The sequence below is a fragment of the Elephas maximus genome, chromosome 4 (assembly GCF_024166365.1).
Source record: "Elephas maximus indicus isolate mEleMax1 chromosome 4, mEleMax1 primary haplotype, whole genome shotgun sequence".
NCBI lineage: Eukaryota > Metazoa > Chordata > Mammalia > Proboscidea > Elephantidae > Elephas > Elephas maximus.
In genome coordinates, this window is record NC_064822.1 from 83831317 (window position 1) to 83857583 (window position 26267).

At 37.4% G+C, this 26267-nt stretch overlaps 2 protein-coding genes across 11 annotated transcripts in view; one reads left to right on the plus strand and one right to left on the minus strand.

Annotated features, from left to right (window-relative positions):
- IRAG2 (inositol 1,4,5-triphosphate receptor associated 2) overlaps positions 1 to 7607 on the plus strand; it is a 109062-nt gene extending 101455 nt beyond the window's left edge. Inside the window, exons 38-39 of the mRNA XM_049884844.1 lie at positions 5181 to 5288; positions 7082 to 7607. Of these exons, the coding sequence (XP_049740801.1) occupies positions 5181 to 5288; positions 7082 to 7325 (352 nt within the window). The 3' untranslated portion in view covers positions 7326 to 7607. The remainder of the gene's footprint in view (positions 1 to 5180; positions 5289 to 7081) is intronic.
- The window catches only part of DNAI7 (dynein axonemal intermediate chain 7), a 72298-nt gene continuing 46076 nt past the window's right edge, over positions 46 to 26267 (minus strand). For 8 of the 10 annotated variants that reach the window (XM_049882635.1, XM_049882631.1, XM_049882636.1 and 5 more), the window contains 7 exons: positions 20890 to 20965; positions 18559 to 18719; positions 15551 to 15707; positions 12213 to 12427; positions 10729 to 10896; positions 8974 to 9087; positions 7629 to 8061 (listed from right to left, as the gene is read on the minus strand). In XM_049882635.1, coding sequence (XP_049738592.1) covers positions 7783 to 8061; positions 8974 to 9087; positions 10729 to 10896; positions 12213 to 12427; positions 15551 to 15707; positions 18559 to 18719; positions 20890 to 20965 — 1170 coding nt within the window. In that variant the 3' untranslated portion in view covers positions 7629 to 7782. Of the gene's footprint in view, positions 3276 to 3684; positions 4843 to 7628; positions 8062 to 8973; positions 9088 to 10728; positions 10897 to 12212; positions 12428 to 15550; positions 15708 to 18558; positions 18720 to 20889; positions 20966 to 26267 lie in introns of those variants that run through there. The other 2 variants (XR_007517138.1, XR_007517137.1) reach the window with 2 other exon arrangements.

Consider the following 26267-nt stretch of genomic DNA (forward strand, 5'->3'; position numbering starts at 1 on the left):
GACAGTTGTACTCTGTCTTACGAGTCACTATGAGTCAGAATTAACTCAACAGCAATGGCTTTGGTTTTTTTTTTTTAAGGTAGAGGGCAAGAAGGAGGGACATGAAGGAATACTGCCTCTGAGTCGTATCGTTGGGTAACCTTGGGAAATTGCTTAATCTTGTGTGGTTTCAGTTTCCTCATCTGTACAATTAAGAGATTTTAGCACTGTGCTAAGGATATAAAGATTAGTAGACCCAGTACCCACTCTCAAAGAGCCCATGTTGTTGTTGTTTTAATAATTCTAGGAGTCCACCTGTCTTAGTTACCTAGTGCTACTAAGAAATACCACAAGTGGGTGGCTTTAACAAATGGAAATTTATTTTCTCACAGTTCAGGAGACTAGAAGTCCAAATTCAGGGTGCCAGCTTTCTCTCTCTGTTGGGGCTGGAGCAAGGTCTTTGTCTCTTTTCAGCTTCTGCTCCTTAGTTCCTTGGCAATCTTCATGTGGCCTGGCGTCTGTCACCCCCATCTTGCTTATTTCTCTGTGCCTAATCTCATTTTTTTTATCACAAAGCTGATTGGCTTAAAGCACACCCTACACAGACATGTCCTCACTAACTAACAAAGGAAATGCTATTCCCAAGTGGGATTTACAATACATATTTTTGGGGACACAATTCAATCCATAACATTTCACCCTTTGGCCCCCCGAAATTCATGTCCTTTGCACATGCAAAACACAGTCTCATCTTCTGAATCATCTAAATCAAATGTGTGTGAGACTTTAGGTGTATTCCATCCCGGGGCAGAGGTTCCCATCACCTCTGAACCTGTGACATCTGGAGTACAAGTTATCTGCTTCCCAAGTACAATGGTGGGACAGGCACGAGGTAGACATTTCTATTACAAATAGGAGAAACTGGAAGGAAAGAAGGGTTCACAGGAACCAACCAAGTCCAAAACCCACCAAAACAAATTACATTAGCTCTCAAGGCTTGACAACAATTCTCTGTTCTCCCAGACCATCTAGGTAGCTGCCCCGCCCTCCAGACTCTGGGTGTTGGCTATGCTGTCTGGATTCAGCCCTACCTTCCAGGCCCACTGGGACAGCAACTCTGCTCCTTCAGCTTTGGGCAGACCCATTCTCCTAGTCCATCTGAGTGGTGACCCCACACCCTTGCTCTGGCAGGCTCCATTCTTCTGTCCCTTGGGTGTGGCAACCCTGCCTCCTCAGCTTTGGGTGGCAGCACCACCCTTCTGGCACACAGGAATGGCAGCCCCACATTCCAGAACCAACTTGATGGAGATCTGACTCTTTGAAACCTAGGAGGCTGTAGCTCCACCCTTTGAAACCCAGGATGCCATGATCATACCCTTTGATACCTAGGAGACTGTGGCTCTGCCTTTTGAAACCAAGGCAGCCCTGCTTCCTATGCTTCTTCCAACAGTTTTGCTGATCTCTGAACTGATCCGAGAATGGGCCTTTTCTTTTCTTGGATGACAAAATAGATAGTTCCTTTGTCCTGTTTCCTGCCTGTAGAACTCCAAGAGGCAGACAGCTTTCCTTCCTTTTGGTCTTGTCTCTGTCCCCTTCAGTCTAAGCCAATGGGTTTTCTTCTGTGGTAGTTGGTTAGATTCATCAGGCTTAATCTTTTTAATAAAAGATTATGTAGCCACATCCTTGGTGTCCTGAGTTTGTACAACAGAATTTTCCAAATCTTTAAGTTCTGGTTTTGTTTCGAACACCTTGTTTTTAAGGCAATCTCTTTCCTCTCACATTTTACTATAAACAGCAGGGAGAAACCATGATCCCTCTTTAAGATCTTGCTTAGAAATCTCCTCAGCCAAATTCCCAAGTTCATCACTTAAAAGTTCTATCTTCCACCAAACATTTGAACATAATTTAGACAAGTTCTTTGTCACTACATAAAAAGCATTGCCTTCATTGTCCAATCACGTTCATTATTTCCTCTGAAAGCCTTACCAGCATCACATTTAATGTCCACATGTACAGCAACGTTCTGTTGATAGTGCCATATGTGTAAGACAATAGTGACTTTTTCTGTGGTTCTTCCCACTTCCTTTTGAACCTTCATCATAATTGCCTTTGACATCCGTAATTCTATCAACAGTCACTTCAAGGAAATTTAGGCTTTTACTACTTGCCAGGTGCTCCTTGGAAACTCTATGGGGCGGTTCTACTCTGTCCTATAGGGTCACTATGAGTCAGAATCAACTCGACGGCAGTGGGTTTGGTGGGTTTTTTTTTTTTTTAATTAGGCACCTTAAAACTCTTCCAGCCTCCACCCATTACCCAATTCCAAAACCACTTCCACATTTTAGGTATTTCTTAGAGCAGCACCCCATTCTTCGTACCAAGTTGTCTTAGGTATCTAGTGCTGCTATAAGAGAAATACCACAAGTGGGTGGCTTTAACAAACAGAAATTTATTTTCTCACAGCTTAGGAGGCTAGATATCTAAATCCAAGGTCCTGGCTCTAGAGGAAGGCTTCCTGTCTTTGTTGGCTCTGAGGGAAGGTCCTTGTCTCTTTTCAGCTTCTGTGCCTCAGTTCCTTGGCAATCTTCATGTGGCCTGGCATCGACCACCCCCCATCTCTGCTTGTACCTAATCTACTCATTTTTTATCTCAAAAGTGATTGGCTTAAGACACATCCAACACTGATATCACCTGATTAACTAAAAAAGAAAACCCTATTCCCAAATGGGATTACATCCACAAGTATAGGGGTTAGGATTTACAACACATATCTTGGGGTACACAATTCAGTCTCTAACAATGATAATGAAACAGGGCCTCGAACCAGTTCTTCCCAGTTCAGTTATGGCCAAGGAAGTAAAAACAGAACAGACTTGAATTTTAAAAATTTAGGTGAACTGGAATGATAACTGGAACGGTAAAAATTACACGCCAAAGCCCTGCTAAAAACTTAATCTCCTTCGAAAATAAGGGCAGCGTATCCACTGCATATCAACCGAATTTCTTACCCGTCAGATTTTGAGCAGAGTTGGAAATAGTGGTGCCGTGCTCAAAGATAGCCAACCACACTGCTTTGAATGAGGGTTGCTCTCCAGAGTCCTGCCAATAATTCAGTCTCACGCATCAGGCTCCTGAAAAGACTCACTGCACCTCTTCAAGTCTCTCATTTGAGGGCTTCCACCTGTAATTTTTCCACTCCAGTTATCGTCCCAAATCACTCAAATTGTAACAATTCCTGTTCATTCCAGTTTCACTTCGTCAGCCATTACTGAACTGGTTCAAACTGGTTTGAAGCCCTGTAATGAAACAATTAAGTTTTGTTCAGGTGGAGGGAACTCTTTGTAGGTAACACAATTCTATTCAAAATATAATCAATCCAATTGCTCTACTCCAGCTCAGTGAATAGTAGATTGTTTTAACTATCTTTACATTGAGGGTACTTTTGTAAAGATTTTCCAAATTATTAAGATTTTTAGATAAAGAGAAGAAATGATACTTTACAGGTTATTCCACATTAGAAGTAATCAAAAATCCTACAAAGGAAAAAGTAGCATTAATTGCTAATAGAATATGAAAAATGACATGGTAGAAGAATATTTAAAAATGATACTTTTTTTTAAAGTGTTAGAAATTTTATTAAAGGTTACAATCCATAAAGTCATACTCATACAAAAACTGCAAAAAATTCTAGGCGTACAAACTATTATCTATATTAACATGCCATCTGTCTTCTCCAAATGTCAAAAATGCCCTTGTTTTAATGATACAAAAAGTCTTTAGAAAGTCAAATCCATTGTCCTTTTGTGTTGGGTAAGAAACCTATTATCTTCATTCATTTCATGGAATCCATGTTAAAAGAACCTTGTGTTGGTTGTGTATCATCACAGCACTCTTGTATTAATCCATTTTTCCTCAATTCCCCATAGTAGGCTGCCATCTTGATTTCTGAGAGGGAGGGTCCATTTGAGACTCTTCAAGCTGACTGGGTGTAAATGCTTCCAACGTCTGCTACTTTGTACAGGTCTTTTAGAGAATTCAGTCTCAGGATTTACGCTTCCGCTAAATAAAATATAAACTTTTCCAAATATTTCCTTTTCTTCGAAGATACAACTCCATCTGTTTTCAAAATGGCATACCTCAAAAGACCGGTATTTGTTCAGAACCATCCACACCAAATTAATTTTAATCTTGTAAGTTACCAGGACAGAAGGGGGCTCTCCTCGTGCGGTCCCCTGTGTCTCCCGCCTGCGGTCACCTGCCGCCGCCCCTTTCCCTGCGCGGTCCCGATCCCCGACCAAGGCCGCCCACCGCCCACCCTGACTGCAGGGTCTGCAGCAAGGCCCCACATGCCCCCCACCCCCCGTCCGGCGACCCCAGCCTTTGGTGCTGAGGAGCATCCCGCCCAGCAAAGCCGGCGCACGAGGCCCGGCCCTTTTAGAAATGATAAAAAAAATAAAAAATATTTTTTTTTCTTTTAGAAATGATATTGATGACAAATTTCATTATATATTGAAAAAATATATAAAAGAGGAAGAAATATGGCATCCAAATTTATTTAAAGTGTGGTTAAATACATTTACAGTAAGTCCCCGGATTAAGAACGTCTGACTTATGGACAACTGGTACTTAGGAACAGACTGCCATAAAGCCTATTGTGTTAAAATTTTGAATTAAATACAATGGTTCATAATTACAAATGCACGTACTTTGTGACACTCACGAAGACATTTAAGGGCTTCAGCAGTTGGCTGTATCATGTTGCTGTTAACACTCGCTTGAGTGTGTAACTTTGTTCTGACTTACCTACAAATTCAAGTTAAAGGCAGATTTAGGAATGAATCTCATTCATAACCCGGGGAATGCCTGTATATGCAGAGAGATCACAGTATTAACATTGGTTAACTGTAAGTGGTAAGATTGACAAACTTTATATGTTCTTTGTATATTTCACCAATTTTCTACAATTTTTGTTCTTTGGCTCATATCCCAACTTTCTACAACAAATATTTATTACTTTTCCAAATAGAATAATAATTTTTTAAATAAAATTCCTGTAAATGGTTAAAAATATTAAATTTGGCAATTTGACTTTTAGAGAGAAATATCAAATCTTCCTGAAGCAAAACAAGTATCTGTGAACCTCCTAAGTTATATATCCATATCCTTAATTTCAAATATTTTAAAACAAAATTTATTTACAGAACTAAAGACGACTCAGAACCACCTGGAGAAGAAATAGTAGAACAGACGAGGAAGCCAAGTCTCTCTGAAAAGAGAAATAATCCATCAAAATGGGATGTTTCTTCAATGTAAGTTGTCCATTTGCTAAATGATAGGGAGTATTTTAGTGGAAATGAGGAAAGGTAAGGCAGGGTTACTAAAAGACCTTTCAAATGTTTATATTTATGATGAATAGCAAACTTGGCGTGGTCTACAATAGCTATACCTGAACCTACGTTACAAGAGGCAGGAGAGTTTACAGTGTTAGGATCTTGGCTCTGGAGCCAAATGGCCTAGGCTCAAACTCCAGCTCTCTAACTAGCTATAAGGGGCCCTGGTGGTACAGTGGTTAAGTGCCCAGCTGCTAACTGAAAGGTCACCGATTTGAACTCACCAGGCGCTCTGTGGAAGAAAAAAACCTGGAAATCTCCCATAAAGATTACAGCCTAGGAAACCTTGTGGGACAGTTCTACTCTGTCTTATAGGGTTGCAGTAAGTTGGAATCAACTCAATGGCACACAACACCAACAACAACTGGGTGAGGAGTCCTTGGGAGGCACAAACAGTTAAGAGCTTAACTACTAAGCAAAATGTTGGCAGTTCAAACTGACTCAGGTACCTTGGTGGAAAGTCCTGATGATCTGCTTCCAAAAGGTCACAGCTATGAAAACCCTATGGAGTAGTTTTACTCTGAAACACATGCAGTTGCCATTAGTCAGAATCAACTTGATGGCAACTGGTTTTTTAACTAGTTATGTGATATAGGCAAGTTCAACCATTACTGAGCACCCAAACACTCAGTGCTGTTGAGTCAATTCCAACTCATAGCGACCCTATAGGATATAGTAGAACTGCCCCATAGAGTTTCCAAGGAACGCCTGGCAGATTCGAACTGCTGACCCTTATGGTTAGCAGCCGAATAGTGATGATAATAGTATTTATGTCATTTATGTCACTCTGTTGTCATGATTGGAAACCCTGGTGGCGTAGTGGTTAAGTGCTACGACTGTTAACCAAGAGGTCAGCAGTTCGAATCCGCCGACGCTCCTTGGAAACTCTACGGGGCAGTTCTGCTCTGTCCTATAGGGTCACTATGAGTCGGAATCGACTTGACGGCAGTGGGTTTTGGTTTTTACTGTCGTGATTAAATGAATTAGCACATGCAAAGTGTTGACTACAGTGTCTAGCACTGAGTCAACTGTTCAAAGACCTAAATGATGGTGTAATAAGCTTTTTTGTGGGCATTTCTAAAGGAAATACAGTTTAAATTTCAGCACAGCAAAGTACAGGTTATGGTGAGAAGTAAGTGACATGTTTATATACACATATATATGTACATAAGAAGCCCTGGTGGTACAGTGGTTAAGAGGTATGCCTCCTAGCCAAAAGGTCAGCAGTTTGAATCTACCAGGCGCTCCTTAGAAATGCTATGGGGCAGTTCTGCTGTGTCCTATAGGGTCTCTCTGAGTCAGAATCGACTTGATGGCAACAATGTTTGGTTTTGGTTTTTTTAAATACATGTACATACACATATATCCTACTCTACCCAGTAAATAATATTTCCAGTTGCACTATAAGTTGCCTTTCCTGGTTGAAATGATATAAATATTAGACTATACCAGCTAGGAGTGAAATAATGCCTAAATCACATTATTTTCAGATTCTCATCATACTACATCATTTCTTTAATTCTAATAATTATTGGGGCGGGGAGGAGGGCAGATTGTGGCCAAAGCCAAGATCATAACATGTAGTTTAATATAAGGCAGTTTTGGTGGTTGGTAGGGCACATCAATGACTAGATTGTATTGTTAGCAAAAGGAGTGTTTTTAATAACAAATTATTGGGATCACCAAATTCTGTATTTGTATTTTCCTTATAGTTATGACACAATAGCTTCCTGGGCAGCGAATCTCAAGACTTCCTTCGGAAAAGCTAATAAGGCACTCTGGATTTCTGTTGCATTCATTGTACTGTTTGCAGCTTTGATGAGCTTCCTCACAGGCTTATTTTTCCAAAAGCCTGTGGATGCTGCTCCCATACGGAATGGGGACTCCTGGATGTCTCTAGAACATGCCTTGTGGCCTTTTACCAAACTCCAACACAACGGACCACCACCAGTGTGACTGCGGCACATCTTAACATGTGCACTTTGATTTTTAAAATTTCAGTATCTGAACTCTGTGAATTAGTAATTTTTAGCTGGGAAAGGAGAGTATAGAACCAGAGGTTCTTCGCACAACCGTAAACTATTTTACATTCCCTTCTTTCTGCGATTACCTCTCCAACTTGAAATACAGGGGGAGGATGCCTGCCTATAATCGTTTAATGAGCTTTTCAAGAAAGAAATATTATATATTGTTTTGTTTGTTAAAATTTATTGAAATAAAGATGCATTCAAATCTTCATACAGTGAAAGTTGAAATTCTCAGTAGGCCAAGTAGAATTAGTAGGGAAATAAAACACATCGTTTAAAGTAAAATTTGAATGTAAAATGCTGATTAGATTGTTATACTTTATTGAAAAAATACCTGATTTTTTTTTTTCCCAAATTGCTTGATTCTTCAGATTTACCCATGGGGATTAAGAATAGCTGAGTAATCTAGTAGAGAGTAGCATCTGGCATACAGAATCAACAAACTGGCAGTTGGAACTCCTGATTTTCTCTATTGCTTCTCCAGAAGCAAAATCCTTCACCATGTGATACAGAGTAGAATGAAACTCGGTTTCCTCTTTAAGAGCTTCAGAGAATGTCTCGCTGTATTCATTGATCTTCAGTCTTTGTGCTCTGTCACCACTAAACATTAAAAGGGCCCAATCGGGATACTCGGTATCAGGTTCTTGGTTAAGGTGTTCCTTCACCTGAAGGAAAACAAAAAATAGAAAAAGCTAGTAACAGGTCCTCTTCTATTAGGTATTATGGTAGTAGAGTGTCATTTGAAGGGCTCAACGCAGTTCCCACAATTGCTAAAGTGAAAATCAAAATTTTTTTAATTGTGGTAAAAATATATGTACCATTTCCCATTGCAGCATTTTTCGCATGTACCATTCGGTGACAATTCCATTTATCATGCTGTGCAGCCATCACCACTAAAGAAACTCTCTCGATGTTCCATTATTAATTTTTTTATTATAAAACTATATCTTGGTGCATATAGAGTTTATCTACATATATTCATTCATTCAACATATATGTATTGAACACCTATCATGTGCCAGTCACTGTTCTGTGTGCTAGGGGTATGAGTGAAATAAAACAGACAGAAAAAAACAACCAAGATATGCTAATAAACAACAACTACGACAACAAAATCTGGTCTTCAAGGAGCTTATATTCTAGATGGGGAAAAAGACAAAAACAAATAATACAGTAGCTCGTTCAGAGGAAAACATCCATCAGTCAGCTTTTAGAATTTGATGATACCTTTCTTTACCAGAAAGTAGTGATGTGTCAGAAAATGTTGGAGGCGAGAGTTTGTGAATTATAGATTTATTCACATTAAAGGCTTCCATTTATTCTTGTGTCAATGTAAAGAGATATAGGACGCCTGAAGCCAAGAACATTTGATACCATCATGGACAATGAACATATAACCTTTACATAGCTTGGTTTTATATTTTGACAAACTGAAAATATTTGAAGTTCGCAAATATATTTTGAATGTTAGTTTTTTTCACCTTTTAAAGAGGGGAAGCCATGATTCACATTAACTTTTGCTTTTGATTACCTTCTCTTGGAGGACAAAGTAGTTTGTGGGATTTTTCATACTATACCTGAAAAACAACTTTGCTGGAATCACAACTTAAATTCCACTTGCTCCAACTAAATGCAAAAGCAGAACTTAGCAGGGCCATTTGTCGATAAGCTTTTAATTCTACCAAAGGAACCTGTCAGTATAAAAACAAGTAGAATTGATGATAGAGCCTCCTAACAAGTATCCCTTCCATCACTGCCCTCCTGTAGTCTATACTTAGAAGGATCCATTTAAAATGCTGGTAGAATTGCAGGCCTCTTCTCTCAAAACTCGGCAATGGTTTTCCCTTTCAGGGTAGAATGCAACATCCTAACAATGATCCAAGGACCTCCCTGATCTGACCCCCACCACCCCCCAGCACATACACACATCTGCCTCATTGCCTCCCTAACCTCATCTCCTCTCCTCTTCTGCCTTTGCTCTCTTAGCTCCGGGTTCCCTGGCCTCCTTGCTGTTCAATCCTCAGATACACCAGGCCACCTTCTCAGGGGTCTGCTGCAGCTGAGCTCTACCTGCAAGCTGCTACTCTTGATATCCACTTGGCTAAGTCCCCACCCTTAAGTTTTGCTCAAATATTACATTTTCACTGAAGCCCCTCATATCCTGTACAATATTGTAAGGTACCCCAGCCCCACTATTCCTGACCTATCTTTTTCCATAGCACTTATCTTTTAACATACTAGATCATTTATTTTTTATGTTTATTGCTTATTTCTGCCTCCCTCTACTATAAGCTCCTCATTTTATTCACTGATGTATGCTAGTCATCTAAAATAGGTGTTCAAAAATTATTTCTTAAATAGAATATTTTGGAAACTACACTACATTCAGCATCTGTAGAGTAAAAGCCAAATGGTTACTAAAACCAAAGTTTGTTTTCTTTTTTCCATGCATATATGTGCATAGCCAATCTATATGATTATTTTCTAATGTTATATTAATGTCTACCTATATTGTCATTTTCTGGTATATCCATAAACATGTTAATTAAAAATGGATTAATAAGCTTAAAAGTTAAGCTTGTTAAAAACACATGAATAGGTAGATTGATAGTTGTTTTTTTTTTTTTGGCTTAGAAAGCTTTTTATAAAACAGCCTAAGAGGTTCTTGAGTATAGAACTCTTCTGCCTACACAACACACCTTTCATGATTAGAAACTACTTTGTCTTCATTCATATATCACAAATGTTTACTAAACATCTACTGTATTCCAGGAACATGCTAGGTGCTCGAAGAATCAAAAATAAGAAACAGCCCGTGTCCTCATGCGGCTCACAGTTTAACATGGAAGGATTTCATTTAACTAAAGACTTAAGAGTGACACGAAGCAGTATGCAGATAAGCAGGCAACTCCAAGAAACAGAAGGGAGTGGGTTTTGCACATCGGTGGTCCTTGTATGCGTTTAATTTTGCCTGACTTGTCATGTTTGGGAAAATGTGGTGTAATTTAGTGTTTTAAGAAACCTTATAGTCATGGAACAAAACATACAAAATGAGAAGTTACTCAGACTATCTCTGCACTAAACCAACCAGCAGTAGATATAATCCAGTTGTTAATATGAAGATCATACTAAAGGCTTACTTTCTTCAGAAAGATTATTAAACTTGAGAGGACCCTGGATATAGTTTCTGGCCGTGTCTTATTTATTCCTTCCTTTCTTCCTATAATCTAATAAATACATAAAATGCACGGTATACCTTAAGATTTATTTAAATATTAATACTTAACATCCTAAATGACCACTATACTAAATTTGGAAGGATTCATTCTTGCCTTATTGTTTACAACAACATAAAAATGAGAGTGTCCGGTAGGGAAGATATTCAATCCAACTTCTTTCAGTGCAATAATGAAAGGAATAGGAGTCATCCATTTTCCTTTCAAAATAGAGTCGTGCTCTTTGTTTTTTAGTTTGATTGAAGCTAACATGCAGAGGTTTTCCTAGTACCAATAAGAAAAAGAAGTTTTTATATAAGCAAGTTAAAGAAATTATTACTTTAGTATCATCCCAGATCCAGTCTTTTTGATCTTTACAGTGTTTTTTATTGTGTCACTCTATATAAAAAAGCATGCAGGGCATGTATATTTTAGGCCTAATCTGGAAGCTGTGCCACTAAATCTTTGTTACCTTAAATAGTTTATGCCATTGGATCACTTCCGACTCCTAGCCACCCTACAGGACAGAGTAGAACTGCCCCATAGGGTTTCCAAGGCTGTAAATGTTTACGGAAGCGGACTGCCACATCTTTCTCCTGAGGAGTGGCTGATGCCAAACCCACCACTGACCCTTTGGTTAGTAGCTTAACCTTTGTGCCACTAGGGTTCCTTAAACAGGTTACCTAATGCTTTTTTGGGCTATGTCTGAACAATAAGTGATTAGACCAAAGGATCTCTTAGGTCTCCTCCAACTTTATAACTTATGATCTAAGAATATGACATAAATTGTTATTGAATTAAAATAGCAATTTGATGGCAACAATGACTAACTTTTCAGAATTATACTTTCAAATTTTTTTACACATTTAAGATTCAACATGATGCAAAATTACTATCCAATTTTAAAGTTTGGCAAAGTGGCAATTTGAAAGTGTACAGAGTTCCCATCTCTCATCTGGTATTAAAGTTTGGTGGTATTCCAGTCTGTTTGCTGTACTCATAAGGAATTCCAGGCTATCTTATTTTTTAAACAATTTTGTGGAAGTATATTTTACATTTCATAAAATTCACTCATTTCAAGTGTATGATCCAATGACTTTACCAAGCGGTGCAGCCTCACTGTCTATCAGTCTTAGAACATTTTCACCACCTCAGTGAGGTTCATTATGCCCATTTACAGTTAATTCCAGGCAACCACTATCTATTTTCTGACTCTCTAAATTTCAGGCTATGTAATTTCTGATGGATGAGCAATAGACGCTCATTCAGAGAGAGGCCAACCTCAAAGGAAATTTCAAATGGCTGGATCATAAAGATCAAGGAGTCTCTTTAGGGTGGATCAAAACTCTGACATTCATACTACTGCCATCAGGCTTGTAGCTTCATTAATTGATCTATCCCTAGTAACCTTAGAATACAAGTTTGAACCTTACATCTTACATATTATTGCCTATGTAATCAATTTCTATTTCATTTAGAAATTGCAGTTAAGTGTACATTTTATATGTATAAAAGACATTTCAAGACATAAATCATTACTGCTTTGATACACTCATATCCATCAAAGAGATTTATATGACTTTGACATAGCAGTAATTCACCTTAATTTGAATCTGAATCTCAGTAAATACTGTAGTTACAGTCAAAAGTACTTTATTCATTTCAAGTGGTCTTAGTTCCCATGACTGGTATGGCATGTTAATATGAGCATCTTGAATCAAGGTGATGGGGCCAAAGGCTTCCAGGTTGAATGTTACAAGTCTGTTTTCCGAATTATAATTTACACAACTGATGCCATCTGTTCTCCAATGTTTACCTTTATAAGTGAAGAAAGTGACATTAGTTTCATTTTCCCTATTAAGAAAATAAGATGAAACCATCCAAATAAATGCAATGTGTATAAATTGACCTTTTACATTTAGAATAGAATCTCCACAAAAAGCTGACTTAGCTGAGAGTTCCCCTTGCCAGTAGGATCAAACCCAAATTTCTCAGCATGGTATGTAAGACCCTTCAAATGAAGCTTACCTCACGTTTCTGTTTTCATCCCCTGCCACTTCTCATACATCAGTTATCAGCCAGCCATACTTCTTATCCTACTCCATCAACATCATATACCTCAGTGCATTTGCATATGTAGTTCGTTCTTCCCACAGTACTCTTCCCCAATGTTTTAGAGAATCTCTTTTTTAAAAAAAAATTAAAATTCACCTATTTTAAGTGTACAGCTATTTTTAGTATATTTACCAAGTTGAGCAACCATCACACAATCCAACTTTAGAACATTTTTATCCCCCAGTAGGATAGCCATTATGTCCATTTATAGTTAATTCCCATCCCACCCTCAGTCCCAGGTAACCACTAATTTACTTTCTGTTTCTAAAGATTTGCCTCTTCTGGACATTTCATATAAACATAATCATACAATAGGTGGCCTTTTGCATCTCTTACCACTCAGTAATAAAACAACCCAATTTAAAAATGGGCAAAGGATTTGAATGAGAATTTCACCAAAGAAGATATACAAAGGCTGGTAAGTACATGAAAAGATGCTCAACATTATTTGTCATCAAAAAAAAAAAAAAAAAAAAGCCCGTTGTCCTCAAGTCAATTCCAACTCATAGTGACCCTACAGGACAGAGTAGAACTGCCCCATAGGGTTTCCAAGGGGCAGCTGGTGGTTTCAAACTGCTGACCTTTTGGTTAGCAGCCGTAGCTCTTAACCACTACGCCGCTAGGGTTTCCATTACAAAAAACAAAGGAATAAAGATTAAAAACACACTGAGATACCAACTCAAATCCACTAGAATGGCTATAATAAAAAAGATAACAAATGTTGATGAGGATGGAGAAAACTCAGGCATTACTGGTGAGCATGTAAAATGATACAGCTACTTTGAATAACAGTTGGCAGTTTTGTAAAATGTTAAACATAAAGTTACCTTTGGACCCAGCAATTCCATTCCTAGAAAAATGAAAACATAGCTTCACACAAAGGATTGCATGAAAATGTTCTCTTCATATTTTAAGGCCATGTTCAATGTTCTATCCTACGAGAAGTCGTCCTTAACTCTCCTAGAACAATCCAGTCACTACTTTGCTCTACAGCACTTTATATCTATTATAGCACTTTACTACTTTATGATGTTTTCCCCCCGTCTGCTTCTCCTACAATCTGAAAACTCCTAGATAAAGGAATTATGTCTCATCTGTCTCTATATTTCTTATTGTTTAGCATATTTATGGAACAAATGAATGAATCATTCATTCTCTTTCCAGAATAAATGCCCTCACCATGTCCACTTGGCTCTCCTTCCTCTTCTCATGTGGAGAGTCCCACTGCCCAGTTTTTACTATTAAATTCAATATAATAAATATAATTATATTGATAAACTAAGTTACTTATAACCCCCCTTTTGGTTTCTAAATTAACAAAATTATTTTAATTTGTAAAGATAAAAATTAAATATTTCATATAAATAAATTCTCCAAATTTGTAGTATTACCTGGCAGAAAGTTTCCCTATAGTTTAAAAGGAAACCCTGGTGGCATAGTGGTTAAGTGCTATGGCTGCTAACCAAAATGTCGGCAGTTTGAATCCACCACGTGCTCCTTGGAAACTCCATGGGGCAGTTCTACTCCGTCCTATAGGGTCACTATGAGTCAGAATCGACTTAAAGGCAGTGGGTTTGGTTTTTTTTCATAGTTTAAAAATTACCGGAAATTTTGAATATTTGCCCTTGTAATTACAAAGTCAAATTTTACACAAGTTATATGTATTTCCATGAATCATATGGGATTACTAATCTTATCGAATTCTAATTTAGTATAAATAATTTTTAACGAGACACAAATTTAGGAACAGTACCATTAAATAATGGTAAAGAAAGTCAAGCCTCTAAAGTAGCATGAAAGGAAGAAATTACATAATTGTTCATTTTGACATATTTTATACTTAGATTTATTGTTAGAAATATACTGTTTTAATACATAAACTATTTCTAGAACATAAATAATATCTTGTGGCTGTCTACACGAGCAAAAGTGTTGAGCATTGGGGTATTTATTAAAAAGTTTAAACTACAAAAAAATTTACTCTTCTGGGTAGAAGTTCCTTAATTCTCTCCCCCAGTTACTAAATAAATAGGTTAAATAATAACTGTGTGCCCTAGTGCGCCTGTCTGTTCCTGACTTATCACCAAGTACATAAATCCTTTCACAAATAGATGGATCTAAAATAATTAATGTTTAAAGCAAAGCTATACAGCTTTCATCTAGAATCCTTAAAACTGCATACATTTAATTCACAAGACAGATCTTTCAAAGCTCAGCCAGCCTACCCAAAACTAGGTATTTTTTAATAATTAGAGAATCATTAGCTTATATCTCTATGGATACTTTGGTTTTAAGGATATTTATTTAATATCCTGCATAAGTAGCAATTTCCCATGGTTCAAGAATCAAAAATTATAAAGAGGCATACAGAGGCTAGTTTTCTTCTTACTCAGGTTTCCCATTTGTTCAATAATATTAAAATAATCAAATATTAATCACCCAGCCCAATCTGAATTTATTTGGTTATGTCAAGAGATAGTAGGCTTTCAATTTGTTTCTTCGTTTTTGATTTGCTAAACTGTTTTATATTTAGTTCCTTATTTTTTAACATAATGATATAACCATAAATTAACCGTTCATAGACTATGGCCAATAAAACACTTTAGGAACTAATAGTTATAACTCATTAAATTTAAAACTCCAACCCCTATTCATTTCCATCAAGAGCAAGCAAAACAAAGACCCCAAAATTGGCAAAGAAATATGTAAGATTAGAAACTCAGTTTTTATACTCCATTTTCTGTTTCAATTTGAAGATTTGTATTATTATACCTCTCTTCAATGATTATAATGATTACAGAAGCGGATAAAAGCATTGCTGTACCTTCAGGGTCCCACCTTGCAACCATGGGATCCTCAAAAAATATTACATTTTCTTGAACTTGAAGCATGACCTCTACAGGTGGAAAAGCATTTTCTGTTTCAAAGTCTTCTGTAGTTTCTGGAGGATATTTATATTTCTGTAATCCTTCTTTGAGTATCTTTTTAAAAAGGACCAAAACAATGCCAAGTTAGAAGCTGACTGGTAATAGCTAAAATGCAACTATCAATAAATAAGATTGTTTTTAAGAACCATTGTAGTTTGGTCCCATTTATCTATAGGTTGACTAACCAAAATGTCACAACAAAATTAAAAAAGCATAATTGAGGAAAAAAACTGCTGAATATGGATGCAATTACAGAACCCTGCTATGGGCCGGGCTCTATGCTGTGGCTTATATTCCTCCAAGCAGTCCTACAATGCTGATATATTACAGAGAAGATAACTGAAACTTAGAGAAATCAAGCAATTAGCTAAAGTTTACAAAAGGACTTCAAGGAGGGACCAGAACTAAAAAATAGATCTACAGGCCCCTAAACGCCATGCTTATTTCACTATGTTATACTGCCTCCTTCGTGATCAATACACTTCCAATACCTTCATTACGGAGTGTGGGTGAGGAGTAAAATACCTTTTGAGAAGTACAGAAATGAATGGATGAAAATAAATTAATGGAACAGCAGATTCTTCTGGGATAAGGGAGATTTGTGTGTATCTGAATGCAGCAGAGAAGGATCCAGGGAAGGGGGCAAGATAAAAATGTTACAAAATAGATAAAGGATTGTGTGGGGCAAAATTCTAGAATAGGTGGGAGATCACTGAAAAGAGCCTTGAAAAAAAGGAGGACGGCCTCTTTGTTGCAGGAAAGAAAGATAGGTGTGGAGGAGGAGACTTTGGGCCGAAATGGAGAGCATGGAATGATGGTATCAGAGCATTCTGACAAAATTCAACAATGGATCTTTGAATGGATGCTTGAAAACCCCAGCTCAGGCTGGGACCTTCCTACAGATAGAGTTCTGAAGGTCTACCTACGCCAAAGGAATATCTTTCTTGGACTAACCCCTTTCCTTCAGTTATCCCCCAAGTATCGAGGGCTGACTCAGATAGATTCTTCAAGGTGGCTGCACCAGATTATTTCCCCCATGCTTGCCCTAATACGCACATTCTCGATGGGGAAGAGAAAGCGGGAAGAAGGGCAATATTGTCCCCAAGGGGGTGAAAATTAGTTCTTTCTGGGCAGGTAAAAAGACCTTGCTCTTTTATGTATAAAATACCTATGTGCATACAGCACATGAAGAGATACATATGTGTGGTATTAAAAATTAATTGAAGAGCAATTAGAAAAAAATGTTGAGAAATACTGCTGTAATACAATATAGCTCTAGGTACTCAGTGGGTAGGATTGTGGGTGAGAAGTGCCTGGCAACCTCTATACATACTGTGCTAGAGGAGAGGAATGAAATGAAGGAAGAAAAGGAGGGAAGGGAGGAAGAGAGGGAGAGAGGAAAAGGAAGGGAAAGAAAAGCCTATGACAGCATAACCAGGTGTATATACCAAGTCAATGGTGAAATACACCAAGTCAATATTAGTGCTTAGGTCACTACTTATAGAAACAGGAATGAGAAAGTCCTTGAACCATGATCTAACAACTGCTATCACTAATATCCTTACTACTCAAAACGTGTTCTGTGCATCAGTAGTAGTAGCAACAGCCAGATCAGTGCTTCTCAAACTTTAATGGGCATATGAATTACTGGAGAATCTTGTTAAAAATTCAGCTTCTGATTCAGTAGGTTTGAGGTGGGGTCCAAAATTACGCATTTCTAACAAGCTCCCAAGTGATGCCAATACTGTTGGTCCATGGACCATACTTTGTATATAAAGGGTCAAGATCAGTGGTTCTCAAACTTTAGGGTATGTTTTGCTAAAATACAGATTGTTAAGCCTCACCTTCAGAGTTTCTGATTTAGTAGGTGAGGGATAAGGCCCATGAGTTCGCATTTCTAACAAGCTTCCAGATGATACTGATACTTCTTACGAAGGGACCACAATCTGAAAACCACTGGTCCATACCAAAGTCAGCAAACTACAGCCCCTGAGAAATCCAGCCCACTACGTATTTTTTTGGAAAGCCTGGTGGGGTAGTGGTTAAGAGCTACAGCTGCTAACCAAAAGATCAGCAGTTCGAATCCACCAGGCGCTCCTTGGAAACCCTATGGGACAGTTCTACTCTGTCCTATAGGGTTGCTATGAGTTGGAATTGACTTGATGGCAACGTGTTTGGTTTTTTTTGATTTCTGTATTTTTTGTTGTTGTGTTTGTTTTTCAATATAGTATTTTCAGTGGAAGTTGTCACAGCAAAACAAGTTCCCATTCAACAATTCCTACACATCTTGTTCAGTGACATGTTTACATTCTTCACATTGTATCATTATTCTCATTATTTCCATTGTAGTTGTTTTATCTAATTAATCTAGTCTCACATCCCCTCAACCTTCTTATCTATGCTTTAGAGTATTTGTTAACCATTTGGTCTCATACAGATGAATTTTTTTAATTTATTTACTTATTTTTGAGAACATACACAGCAAAAACAAAGTTAACTGGAACACAGCCATGACCGTCCATTTACATACAGCCGTTTTGACACAGTAGCCAAAAGGTAAAAACAACCCAAATGTCCACCAACAGATGAATGGATAAACAAGTATAATATTTATACACACAATGGAATATTACTGTGCCATAAAAAGGAATGAACTATTGATAAATGCTACTATGCAGGTGAACCTTAGCACCATCATATTAAGTGAAAGAAGCCAAACACAAATGAGTTGATTCCAACTCATAATGACCCTATAGGAAAGAGTAGAACTGTCCCATAGAGGTCCTAGGCTGTAAATCTTTACAGGAGCTGCCACTAAACTATACATTTTTAAATGGTTAATTTTATGTTACATGAGTTTTACCTCAATAAAAGAAATAAAGAGAGAGAGAGAGGATCCACCTACTTCCACAATCATCCAGCCATTCACCGGTTTACACTGTGGGGGAAGCTCCAAAATATCCACATGGTACACTCCACCCAGAGTTGTGAATTGAAATAAATCAACCTCATTTGCTTCAAAAAATTCTGGCTTTTCACAAGCGTTCTCTAGCAGCAACAATTGTGCTACAATGAATCAGATTAACACAGTTTCTAAATAGATCATAACTTTTTTGTATTTTCTTAAGAGGAAATGAAAAAGTATTAGTAAAATAAGTTTCTAATTAACTGGTTACTAAAATTTTTCAAAAAGTGGTTAACTCACAACTATTAATAAGGCTAACCATGGAAATACGACTAGGTGTGTGTAAGGGTAGGGTGCCAGGGAGAGCTTCATTTATAACTCATAGCCTAACATTTTAGGAATTTTTATACAATAAGCAGGTTCTACTTCTATAATAAAAATTTTTAATCTATTTTTATTAAAGATCAAAAATGGTTTAACATAAAATTCAATAATTGTCAAAATTAATTTCTTGAAGTCTAACATTATGAGGTTAAAAATCTAAGTTAAAAAAAAAAGAAAAATGGTGGGGAGAAAAAAACAAATTTTAGTCCATATATGTAATTAAAGCTATGTTTTTTCCCCCCAACAAAAATAGGCCCAGCTCATAGAAAAACAGGGATGGAGGACTGAAAGAGAAGAAACTGGATTGTTTAAACTCTCTGGTTCACAAAAGAATCTAGAAGTTCTATGATTTCAAAATTCTCTAGGGCATAATCACAGGGAATATGTGAAGTCACACATCCTACGGACCATTCCCAGCCTTCTTTCAATATAGTATAGTGGTTAAGGGGAAGTCAGACTGCTTACAGGTTACACCTTTTACTAGCTGTGTGACCTTGGCAAAATATACTAATTAACATCTCTATCCTCAGTTTCTTCATCTACAAAATGGGAACAATAATAGTATCTATCTTACAACATTTGATGGAAGAGTGAGTTAATGCATGTGAAGTGCTTAGAACTGGTACCAAATTCAGGAATTCTTAGTATTATCATTTATTATTACAATTTTCCTGTCACATAAGAAGCAGCACACTAAGCTGGCACTAAATTTCACATATGGAGATCAGGCACTGAAAATTAATGGAAATAACCAAAGAAAATTCCAGTTAAGCAATTACCCATTTTACCTTGGGTACATTCAACAGATTCCATTCTTTAATTAATTTTCAAATGTATTTAATTAATGATCCATTTACCTGGAAAGAAAGCAAGAAAGAATACTGTGTAGAAACTTAGATCTTTGTGGTAGATATTATTTTGTGATCATCAAGTAGAGATGCTAGGTTTTACTGACAGAGGTTCATCACCTGACTGTAGTGTCATATTTCTAACAGGAGAGTATCTGGTAAGGGCTATCGAAAAATTATAAAGATATAAACCTTGGTGGCTTCTGACGCAAATAAAAGTATATTAGAAAAAGTAAAGAAGCAAGCAAGGGACTTGTTATGAAAAATATGCTAAGAGATATTTAGAAAATAGATTCCTTAGGAGTTATTGGCACAGATGCATATAAATCCCAAACTAAAAGGTTTACAAATTAGACACCACTATCATTTTCACAAGGAGTCCAGGTGGCACAGTGGTTAAGGATTCTGCTGCTAACCAAAAAGGTGGGAGTTCGAACCCACCAGCTGCTCCAAGGGAGAAAGCTGTGCCAGTCTGCTTCCATAAGAATTATGGAACCCTAGGGGGCAGTTCTACTCTGTCCTATAAAATTGCCATAAGTCAGAATTAACTCGAGAGAAATGGGTTTGAGTTTATCATTTTCACATTTGTAAACTGTATCTTAATTGCTATTTTCCAGGAAAAAAATTCAATACAAAAAAACTTAAGAATGTTGAGGAAGTCCCAATTGAGTATGCTTGTGTTTATTGTAACAATGTAATAATAAAACATTGGAAATAATCTCACTTTCTATAAATAGGGATTTAGTTACATAAATCCTGTTTTAATGCTGGAATGGAGTGTTAATACAGCTACTAAAAAAAAAGTGAGGTTACCAGTGTTCTAACTTAGAAAATGTCCACTTGTTAGATAAAAAAAATAATTTTCAACAAAAACGTTTACATGATAGGCTCTCATAGTTTTATTAAAAATCAGAGCGAGAAAGAGAAGATAAAAGAAACCTGTTAATACTGGTTATCTCAGAGGAGGGATTATGGAAAATTTTCACTTTAAATCTATTATTCCAAAGTCTGATTTTTTTTTTAAATGACTATGCATTTCTTTTCTAAGCAGAAAATCCCAATAAAGTTAAATTCTAAAAATGTTAGTTTAGAAGAATACCTGCTGAAACTGTTTCACTTAATAATTTCATCTCCACTTCAAATTTCATGGCTTCAGATTCTTCCTCAACAGACCTCTATGAAAAACACATAGAAGATGCGTGTGATCATCAGTGTTTTAGCTAAGAGTCATTCTCTTGTGGTTCCAGTTCCCATCTCAGGTGCCCGGTGCCTTCACTGTAGGCCCCAAACTCACACTTGCTCTGGGATAGAACGGGATGAGAAATCAGTATTATAAAAAGCAATTTAAAAAAGAACAAATCTCCACAGAACTTTACGAGGACAGGGGCTAGCCTGCTCAGATCTGCTGCTAAAAAAAAGAAACCCTCAAATTTAAAATATAGAGACTAGTGAGCAATGCAAGCTATAGGAAATATTATTTTTATTTGCATTTTTGTTTTAGCCAGTGGGTAGATTTTACTTGATTTTGACAATCAGTTCTGTTAGAGCAATTCCAAAGCCTGCTTTTGGGTAAGCCTCTCATGGAAATTAAAAATGCCATGCACCAAGTAATGTAGATGACATTATTGCATTATACTCTAGTATAGTGAAATGAATACTGCAATAAGGGCTTATAAGATCTTGACTTTATATCTAAATGTCACTAACTTACCTCTGTGACCTTGAGAAAGTGACTTAATCATTAAAATCTGTTGCCATCAATTGATTCTGGCTCATGACAAGCCTGTAGGACAGAGCAGAACTGCCCCATAGGGTTTCCAAGGCTGTAATCTTTACAGATTTTTTTTTACAGAAGCAGACTGCCACATCTTTCTCCCATGAAACAGCTGGTAGATTTGAACTGCTGACTTCTCCATTAGCAGCTGAGCACTTAGCCACTAGGAACCCTTCACTTAACAATTATGGTCCTCAAATTCTTGATTTAAATGACAACAAAAAAATATTTTGGGACTATGTACCCTACAAGGGGCCCTGTTGGTGTAGTGGTTGAAGCACTTGGCTGCTAACTACAAGGTCAGCAGTTCAAACCCACCAGTGGCTAAGCAGGTGAAAGATGTGGCAGTCTCTGTTCTATAGGGTCACTATGAGTTGGAATCCACTCAATGGCAATAAGTTTGCTTTGGTTTGGTATATACCCTACGGTGAGATATTTTGCAGATTCATCACTGTTCTTTATTGTTGCATAGTATTCCACTGTATGTACCATAATTTGTTTATCCATTCATCTGTTGATGGGCACTTAGGTTGTTTCCATCTTTTTGCTGTTGTGAATAATGCTGCAATAAACATGGTGTGCATTTATCTACTTGCGTGATGGCTTGTATTTCTCTAGGGTATATTCCTAGGAGTGGGATTGCTGGCTTTTATGGTATTTCTATTTCTAGCTTTTTAAGGAGGTGCCATATCAATTTCCACAGTGCTTGTACCATGTTACATCCCTATCAGCAGTGTATAAGAGTTCCAATCTCCCCAATATTTGTTATTTTGCTGGATTAGTGCCAGTATTGCAGGGTGAGATGTATTTTGTTGTAGTTTTGATTTGCATTTTTCTAATGGCTAACGATTGTATTTACTTATGTTTGTTAGCTGCCTGAGTGTCTTCTTTGGTGAAGTGTCTGTTCATATTCTTTGTCCATTTTTTAATTGGATTATTTGTCTTTTCGTTGTTGAGGAGTTGCAGTATCTTACAGACTTGAGATTAGATCCTTACTGGATATGTTGTAGCCAAAATTTTTTTCCCAGTCTGTAGGTTCTCTTTTTCCTCTCTTGGTAAAATCTTTTGATGAGTTAAGTGTTTAATTTTTAGGAGATACCAGTTATCTAGTTTCCCTTCTGATGTTTGTGCATTGTTAGTAATGATTTGTATTCTATTTATGCTGTACATTAGGGTCCCTTGCATTGTGTCTAGGCATTTGGCTGCTAACCAAAAGAGAGGAAGTTCGAATCCACCAGCCACTCCTTGGAAACCCTGTGGAGCAGGTCTGCTCTGTCCTATAGGGTCACTATGACCCTACAACTCAATGGCAACAAGTTTTTTTAGCACTGTCCCTATTTTTTTCTTCCATGATCTTTATAGTTTTAGGCTTTATATTTAGGACTTTGATCCATTTTGAATTAGTTTTTGTGTATCATGTGAGGTATGGGTCCTGTTTCATTTTTTTTACAGATGGACATCCAGTTTTGCCAGCACCATTTGTTAAAGAGACTGTCTTTCCCCATTTGATGGACTTTGGGCCTTTGTCAAAGATCAGTTGACCATGGGTGTTTGGACTTACACCTGGGTTCTCATTCTGTTCCACTGGTCTATGTGTCTATCATTGTACCAGTACCAGGCTATTTTGAGAAACTGACTATTTTTAATGCATTTTTTTCTTCTAGATAAGCTTCAGTGGTACTTGGTCAAGTTTCAAACATTATCAACTTGAATTTTTATTTGAAAACATTTATAGATTTATTTGGAGACAATTTTTTAAAGATATCTGGTTGGAATAGTTGACAATATGAAACAAAGAAGGTAGCTCAAGTACAACTTTTCACTGATACCTTGGAGGAATATACTGTATTTTGCAAATAACATGCCCACACATATAACACGCATAGCACACCTAGGAAAATAACGTGTGAGGGGGTTGCGTGGTTGGCAAAAAAAACTTCTAACGCATGCATTATTTGCGTAAAAATATACGGGAATTGCTTAAAATATGAAAGAACATCAAAGAACCACAGCAAAGTATTTTTCATTACAACTTGATAAATGCAGATATTGGTAAAATGGCAATTCTTTTAATACATGTACATTTTGAATATGATATAAAAACATAACCAGGATCATGAATAGGTAGATCAGTGAAAACAAAAAAGAAATTCCAGAAATATACGTTGAGATCCACTTGAAAGTTTAGCATACGTCATTTCAGATGAATGAGAAAAGGCTATATTTACATTTTAAGTGTTCTGAGATAGCCAATTAAAATTTGAAATAAAATAAATTTAGATTCTTACTTCTCACTTTATACTAAAATAAATTCCAGATGGATTAAAGATGTAAAAGTGAAAACAAAATTAAACCAATCAAAATTCACACACACACAAGATATCAGGAAAATACTGGAAAAGAATACAAGGCACTGATGTCAGCAATTTTCAGTAAAGTAAGTGATCTTAATATTCCACATCTACAAAATGTCAGCACTGAACAGTTTACAAATCTGACAGACTGCCTTAAATTTTACTGTTCATTAAAAGACGATCTATACAAAGGAAGTTCATTGATCTGAAATACATTTTTTCATAAAGATAATTTAAATGTAACTATAACTTCAGAATACATTGCTGGAACTGAATCTTGATAAGTGATTAAAGATGAACTTTGAAAATATAGCCTCACTTGCTTCATTTTGGATAAAAGTTAAAAACCAATATCCTGTGCTTGCTACCTGAAGTCTCATTCCTGTGGCTTTAAATACTATCTATGGAGTCCTGGGGTGGTATAAATGGTTAAGTGCTCAACTACTAACTGAACATTTGGTGGTTAGAACCTACCCAGAGGCACCTTGAAAGAAAGGCCTGGTGATCTGCTTCTGAAAGGTCACAGCCATGAAAACACTATGGAGCTTAGTTCTACTCTGCAACACAAGGGGTCACCATGAGTTGGAATCAACTCAACAGCAACTGATTTTTGGTTTTTACAGGCTGATGGTTCCCAAATCTATGCTAATGATGCTTTTTAGGCCACATGCCCTCCTGAACTCTAGGACTGCACTGCACAACCTGCGCTCCAGCATGTATATGGTAGCTGTGTCTGACCTTCCTCTGAACTTCAGATTCATATCGTCTGCTGACGTTTCCATTTGTGTGTACCAAACATACTGTGTTCAAAACAAAACTCGTATTTCTCTGCCACTCTCAACTGCTTTTCTCCAGTCTTGTCCATCTCAGTAAACTGCACCACCATCTGCCTGGTTTCGCAAGGTAAAAATTCGGTGGGATTTGTTTATTTTACCTCCCAAACATACCCAAATATATCCGCTGTCTTGGTTATCTAGTGCTACTATAACAAAAGTACCACAAGTAGATGACTTTAACAAACAGAAATTTATTTCTTCACAGTAAAGTAGCCTAGAAGTCCAAATTCAGCACATCAGCTCCAGGGGAAAGCTTTCTCTCTCTGTCGCCCTTCTCATCAATCTTCCCTCAGACTAGGAGCTTCTCTACGCAGGGACCCTGGGTTCAAATGGCATGCTCTGCTCCTGGCACTGCTTTCTTGGTGGTATAAGGTCCCCCTGTCTCTCTGCTCGCTTCTCTCTTTTGTATCTCAAGAGATTGCCTCAAGACACAATTCCATGTTGTAGATTGAGTCCTGCCTCACTAAAACAACCTCTGCCTATCCTCCCTCATTAACATCATAGAGGCAGGATTTACAACATATAGGCAAATCACACAATAATGGGAATCCTGGCCCAGCCAAACTTAAACACACGTATTTTGGCGGGAGATAATTCAATCCATGACATCCACCTTTCCCTATCTCCTGGTACCACCTTTGTCCAAGCCACCATTACCATTCATCTCACCAGTATGACTCACCTGGGGACTGTGCTTTTACTCTGGCCCCTCACAATTCATCCTCTACAGACTAGCCAAAATAACTTTCTAAGCCATAAATCAGAACACGTCACTCTGATGGCTTCCCATTGCATTTACAATAACATCTTTTTACTCTGGCCTTATATGAGCCTCTACTTCTACCACTTCTGCCTTCCTCTTTGACTTAATCTCATGCTGCCTGCCTCCTTGTCCACTATACTCAGCCCCCTGGCCTTCTTCCTGGTCCTTGTTTCTACCTTATGACCTTTGCAGTAACTGTGCCCTCGGATTAGAGTATTATCCTAATCTTTGTACAGCTAATTTCTTCTTGTTGTTTGGGTCTCAGCTTAAAAATTACCTCAGCAGACATATCCTCCCTACCCACCTAATCTGAAGTCACCATCACTCATTCTCTATCACATCTCCCTGATTAATTCCATTTGTGACATTTATTACTAAATGGTATTTCCCAGTTTTGTTGGTTTTCCCTGACTTGTGTGTAAACCATGAGTGCACTGTCACCACTGTCCACTGAGGCCAAAACAGTGCCGGGCACATAGTAGTTAGACATTTAGTAAATATTTATTGATTGCATAAAGGAATAAGAACAAGGTTCCGGTATGACCAAAGAAATAGGCTGCTGTGAACAGTTAAAGATTGTTGAATGTTAAGGAGCTTTGGGAAGAAAGGCCTGTAGATCTACTTCCAGAAATCAGCCAATGGAAACTGTGGATCACAATGGTCCAACCCACAACCAGTCACGGGATAGTGCAAGACCCAGCAGCATTTAGATTGGTCATGCATGGGGTCGCCATGAGTTGGGGGCCAACC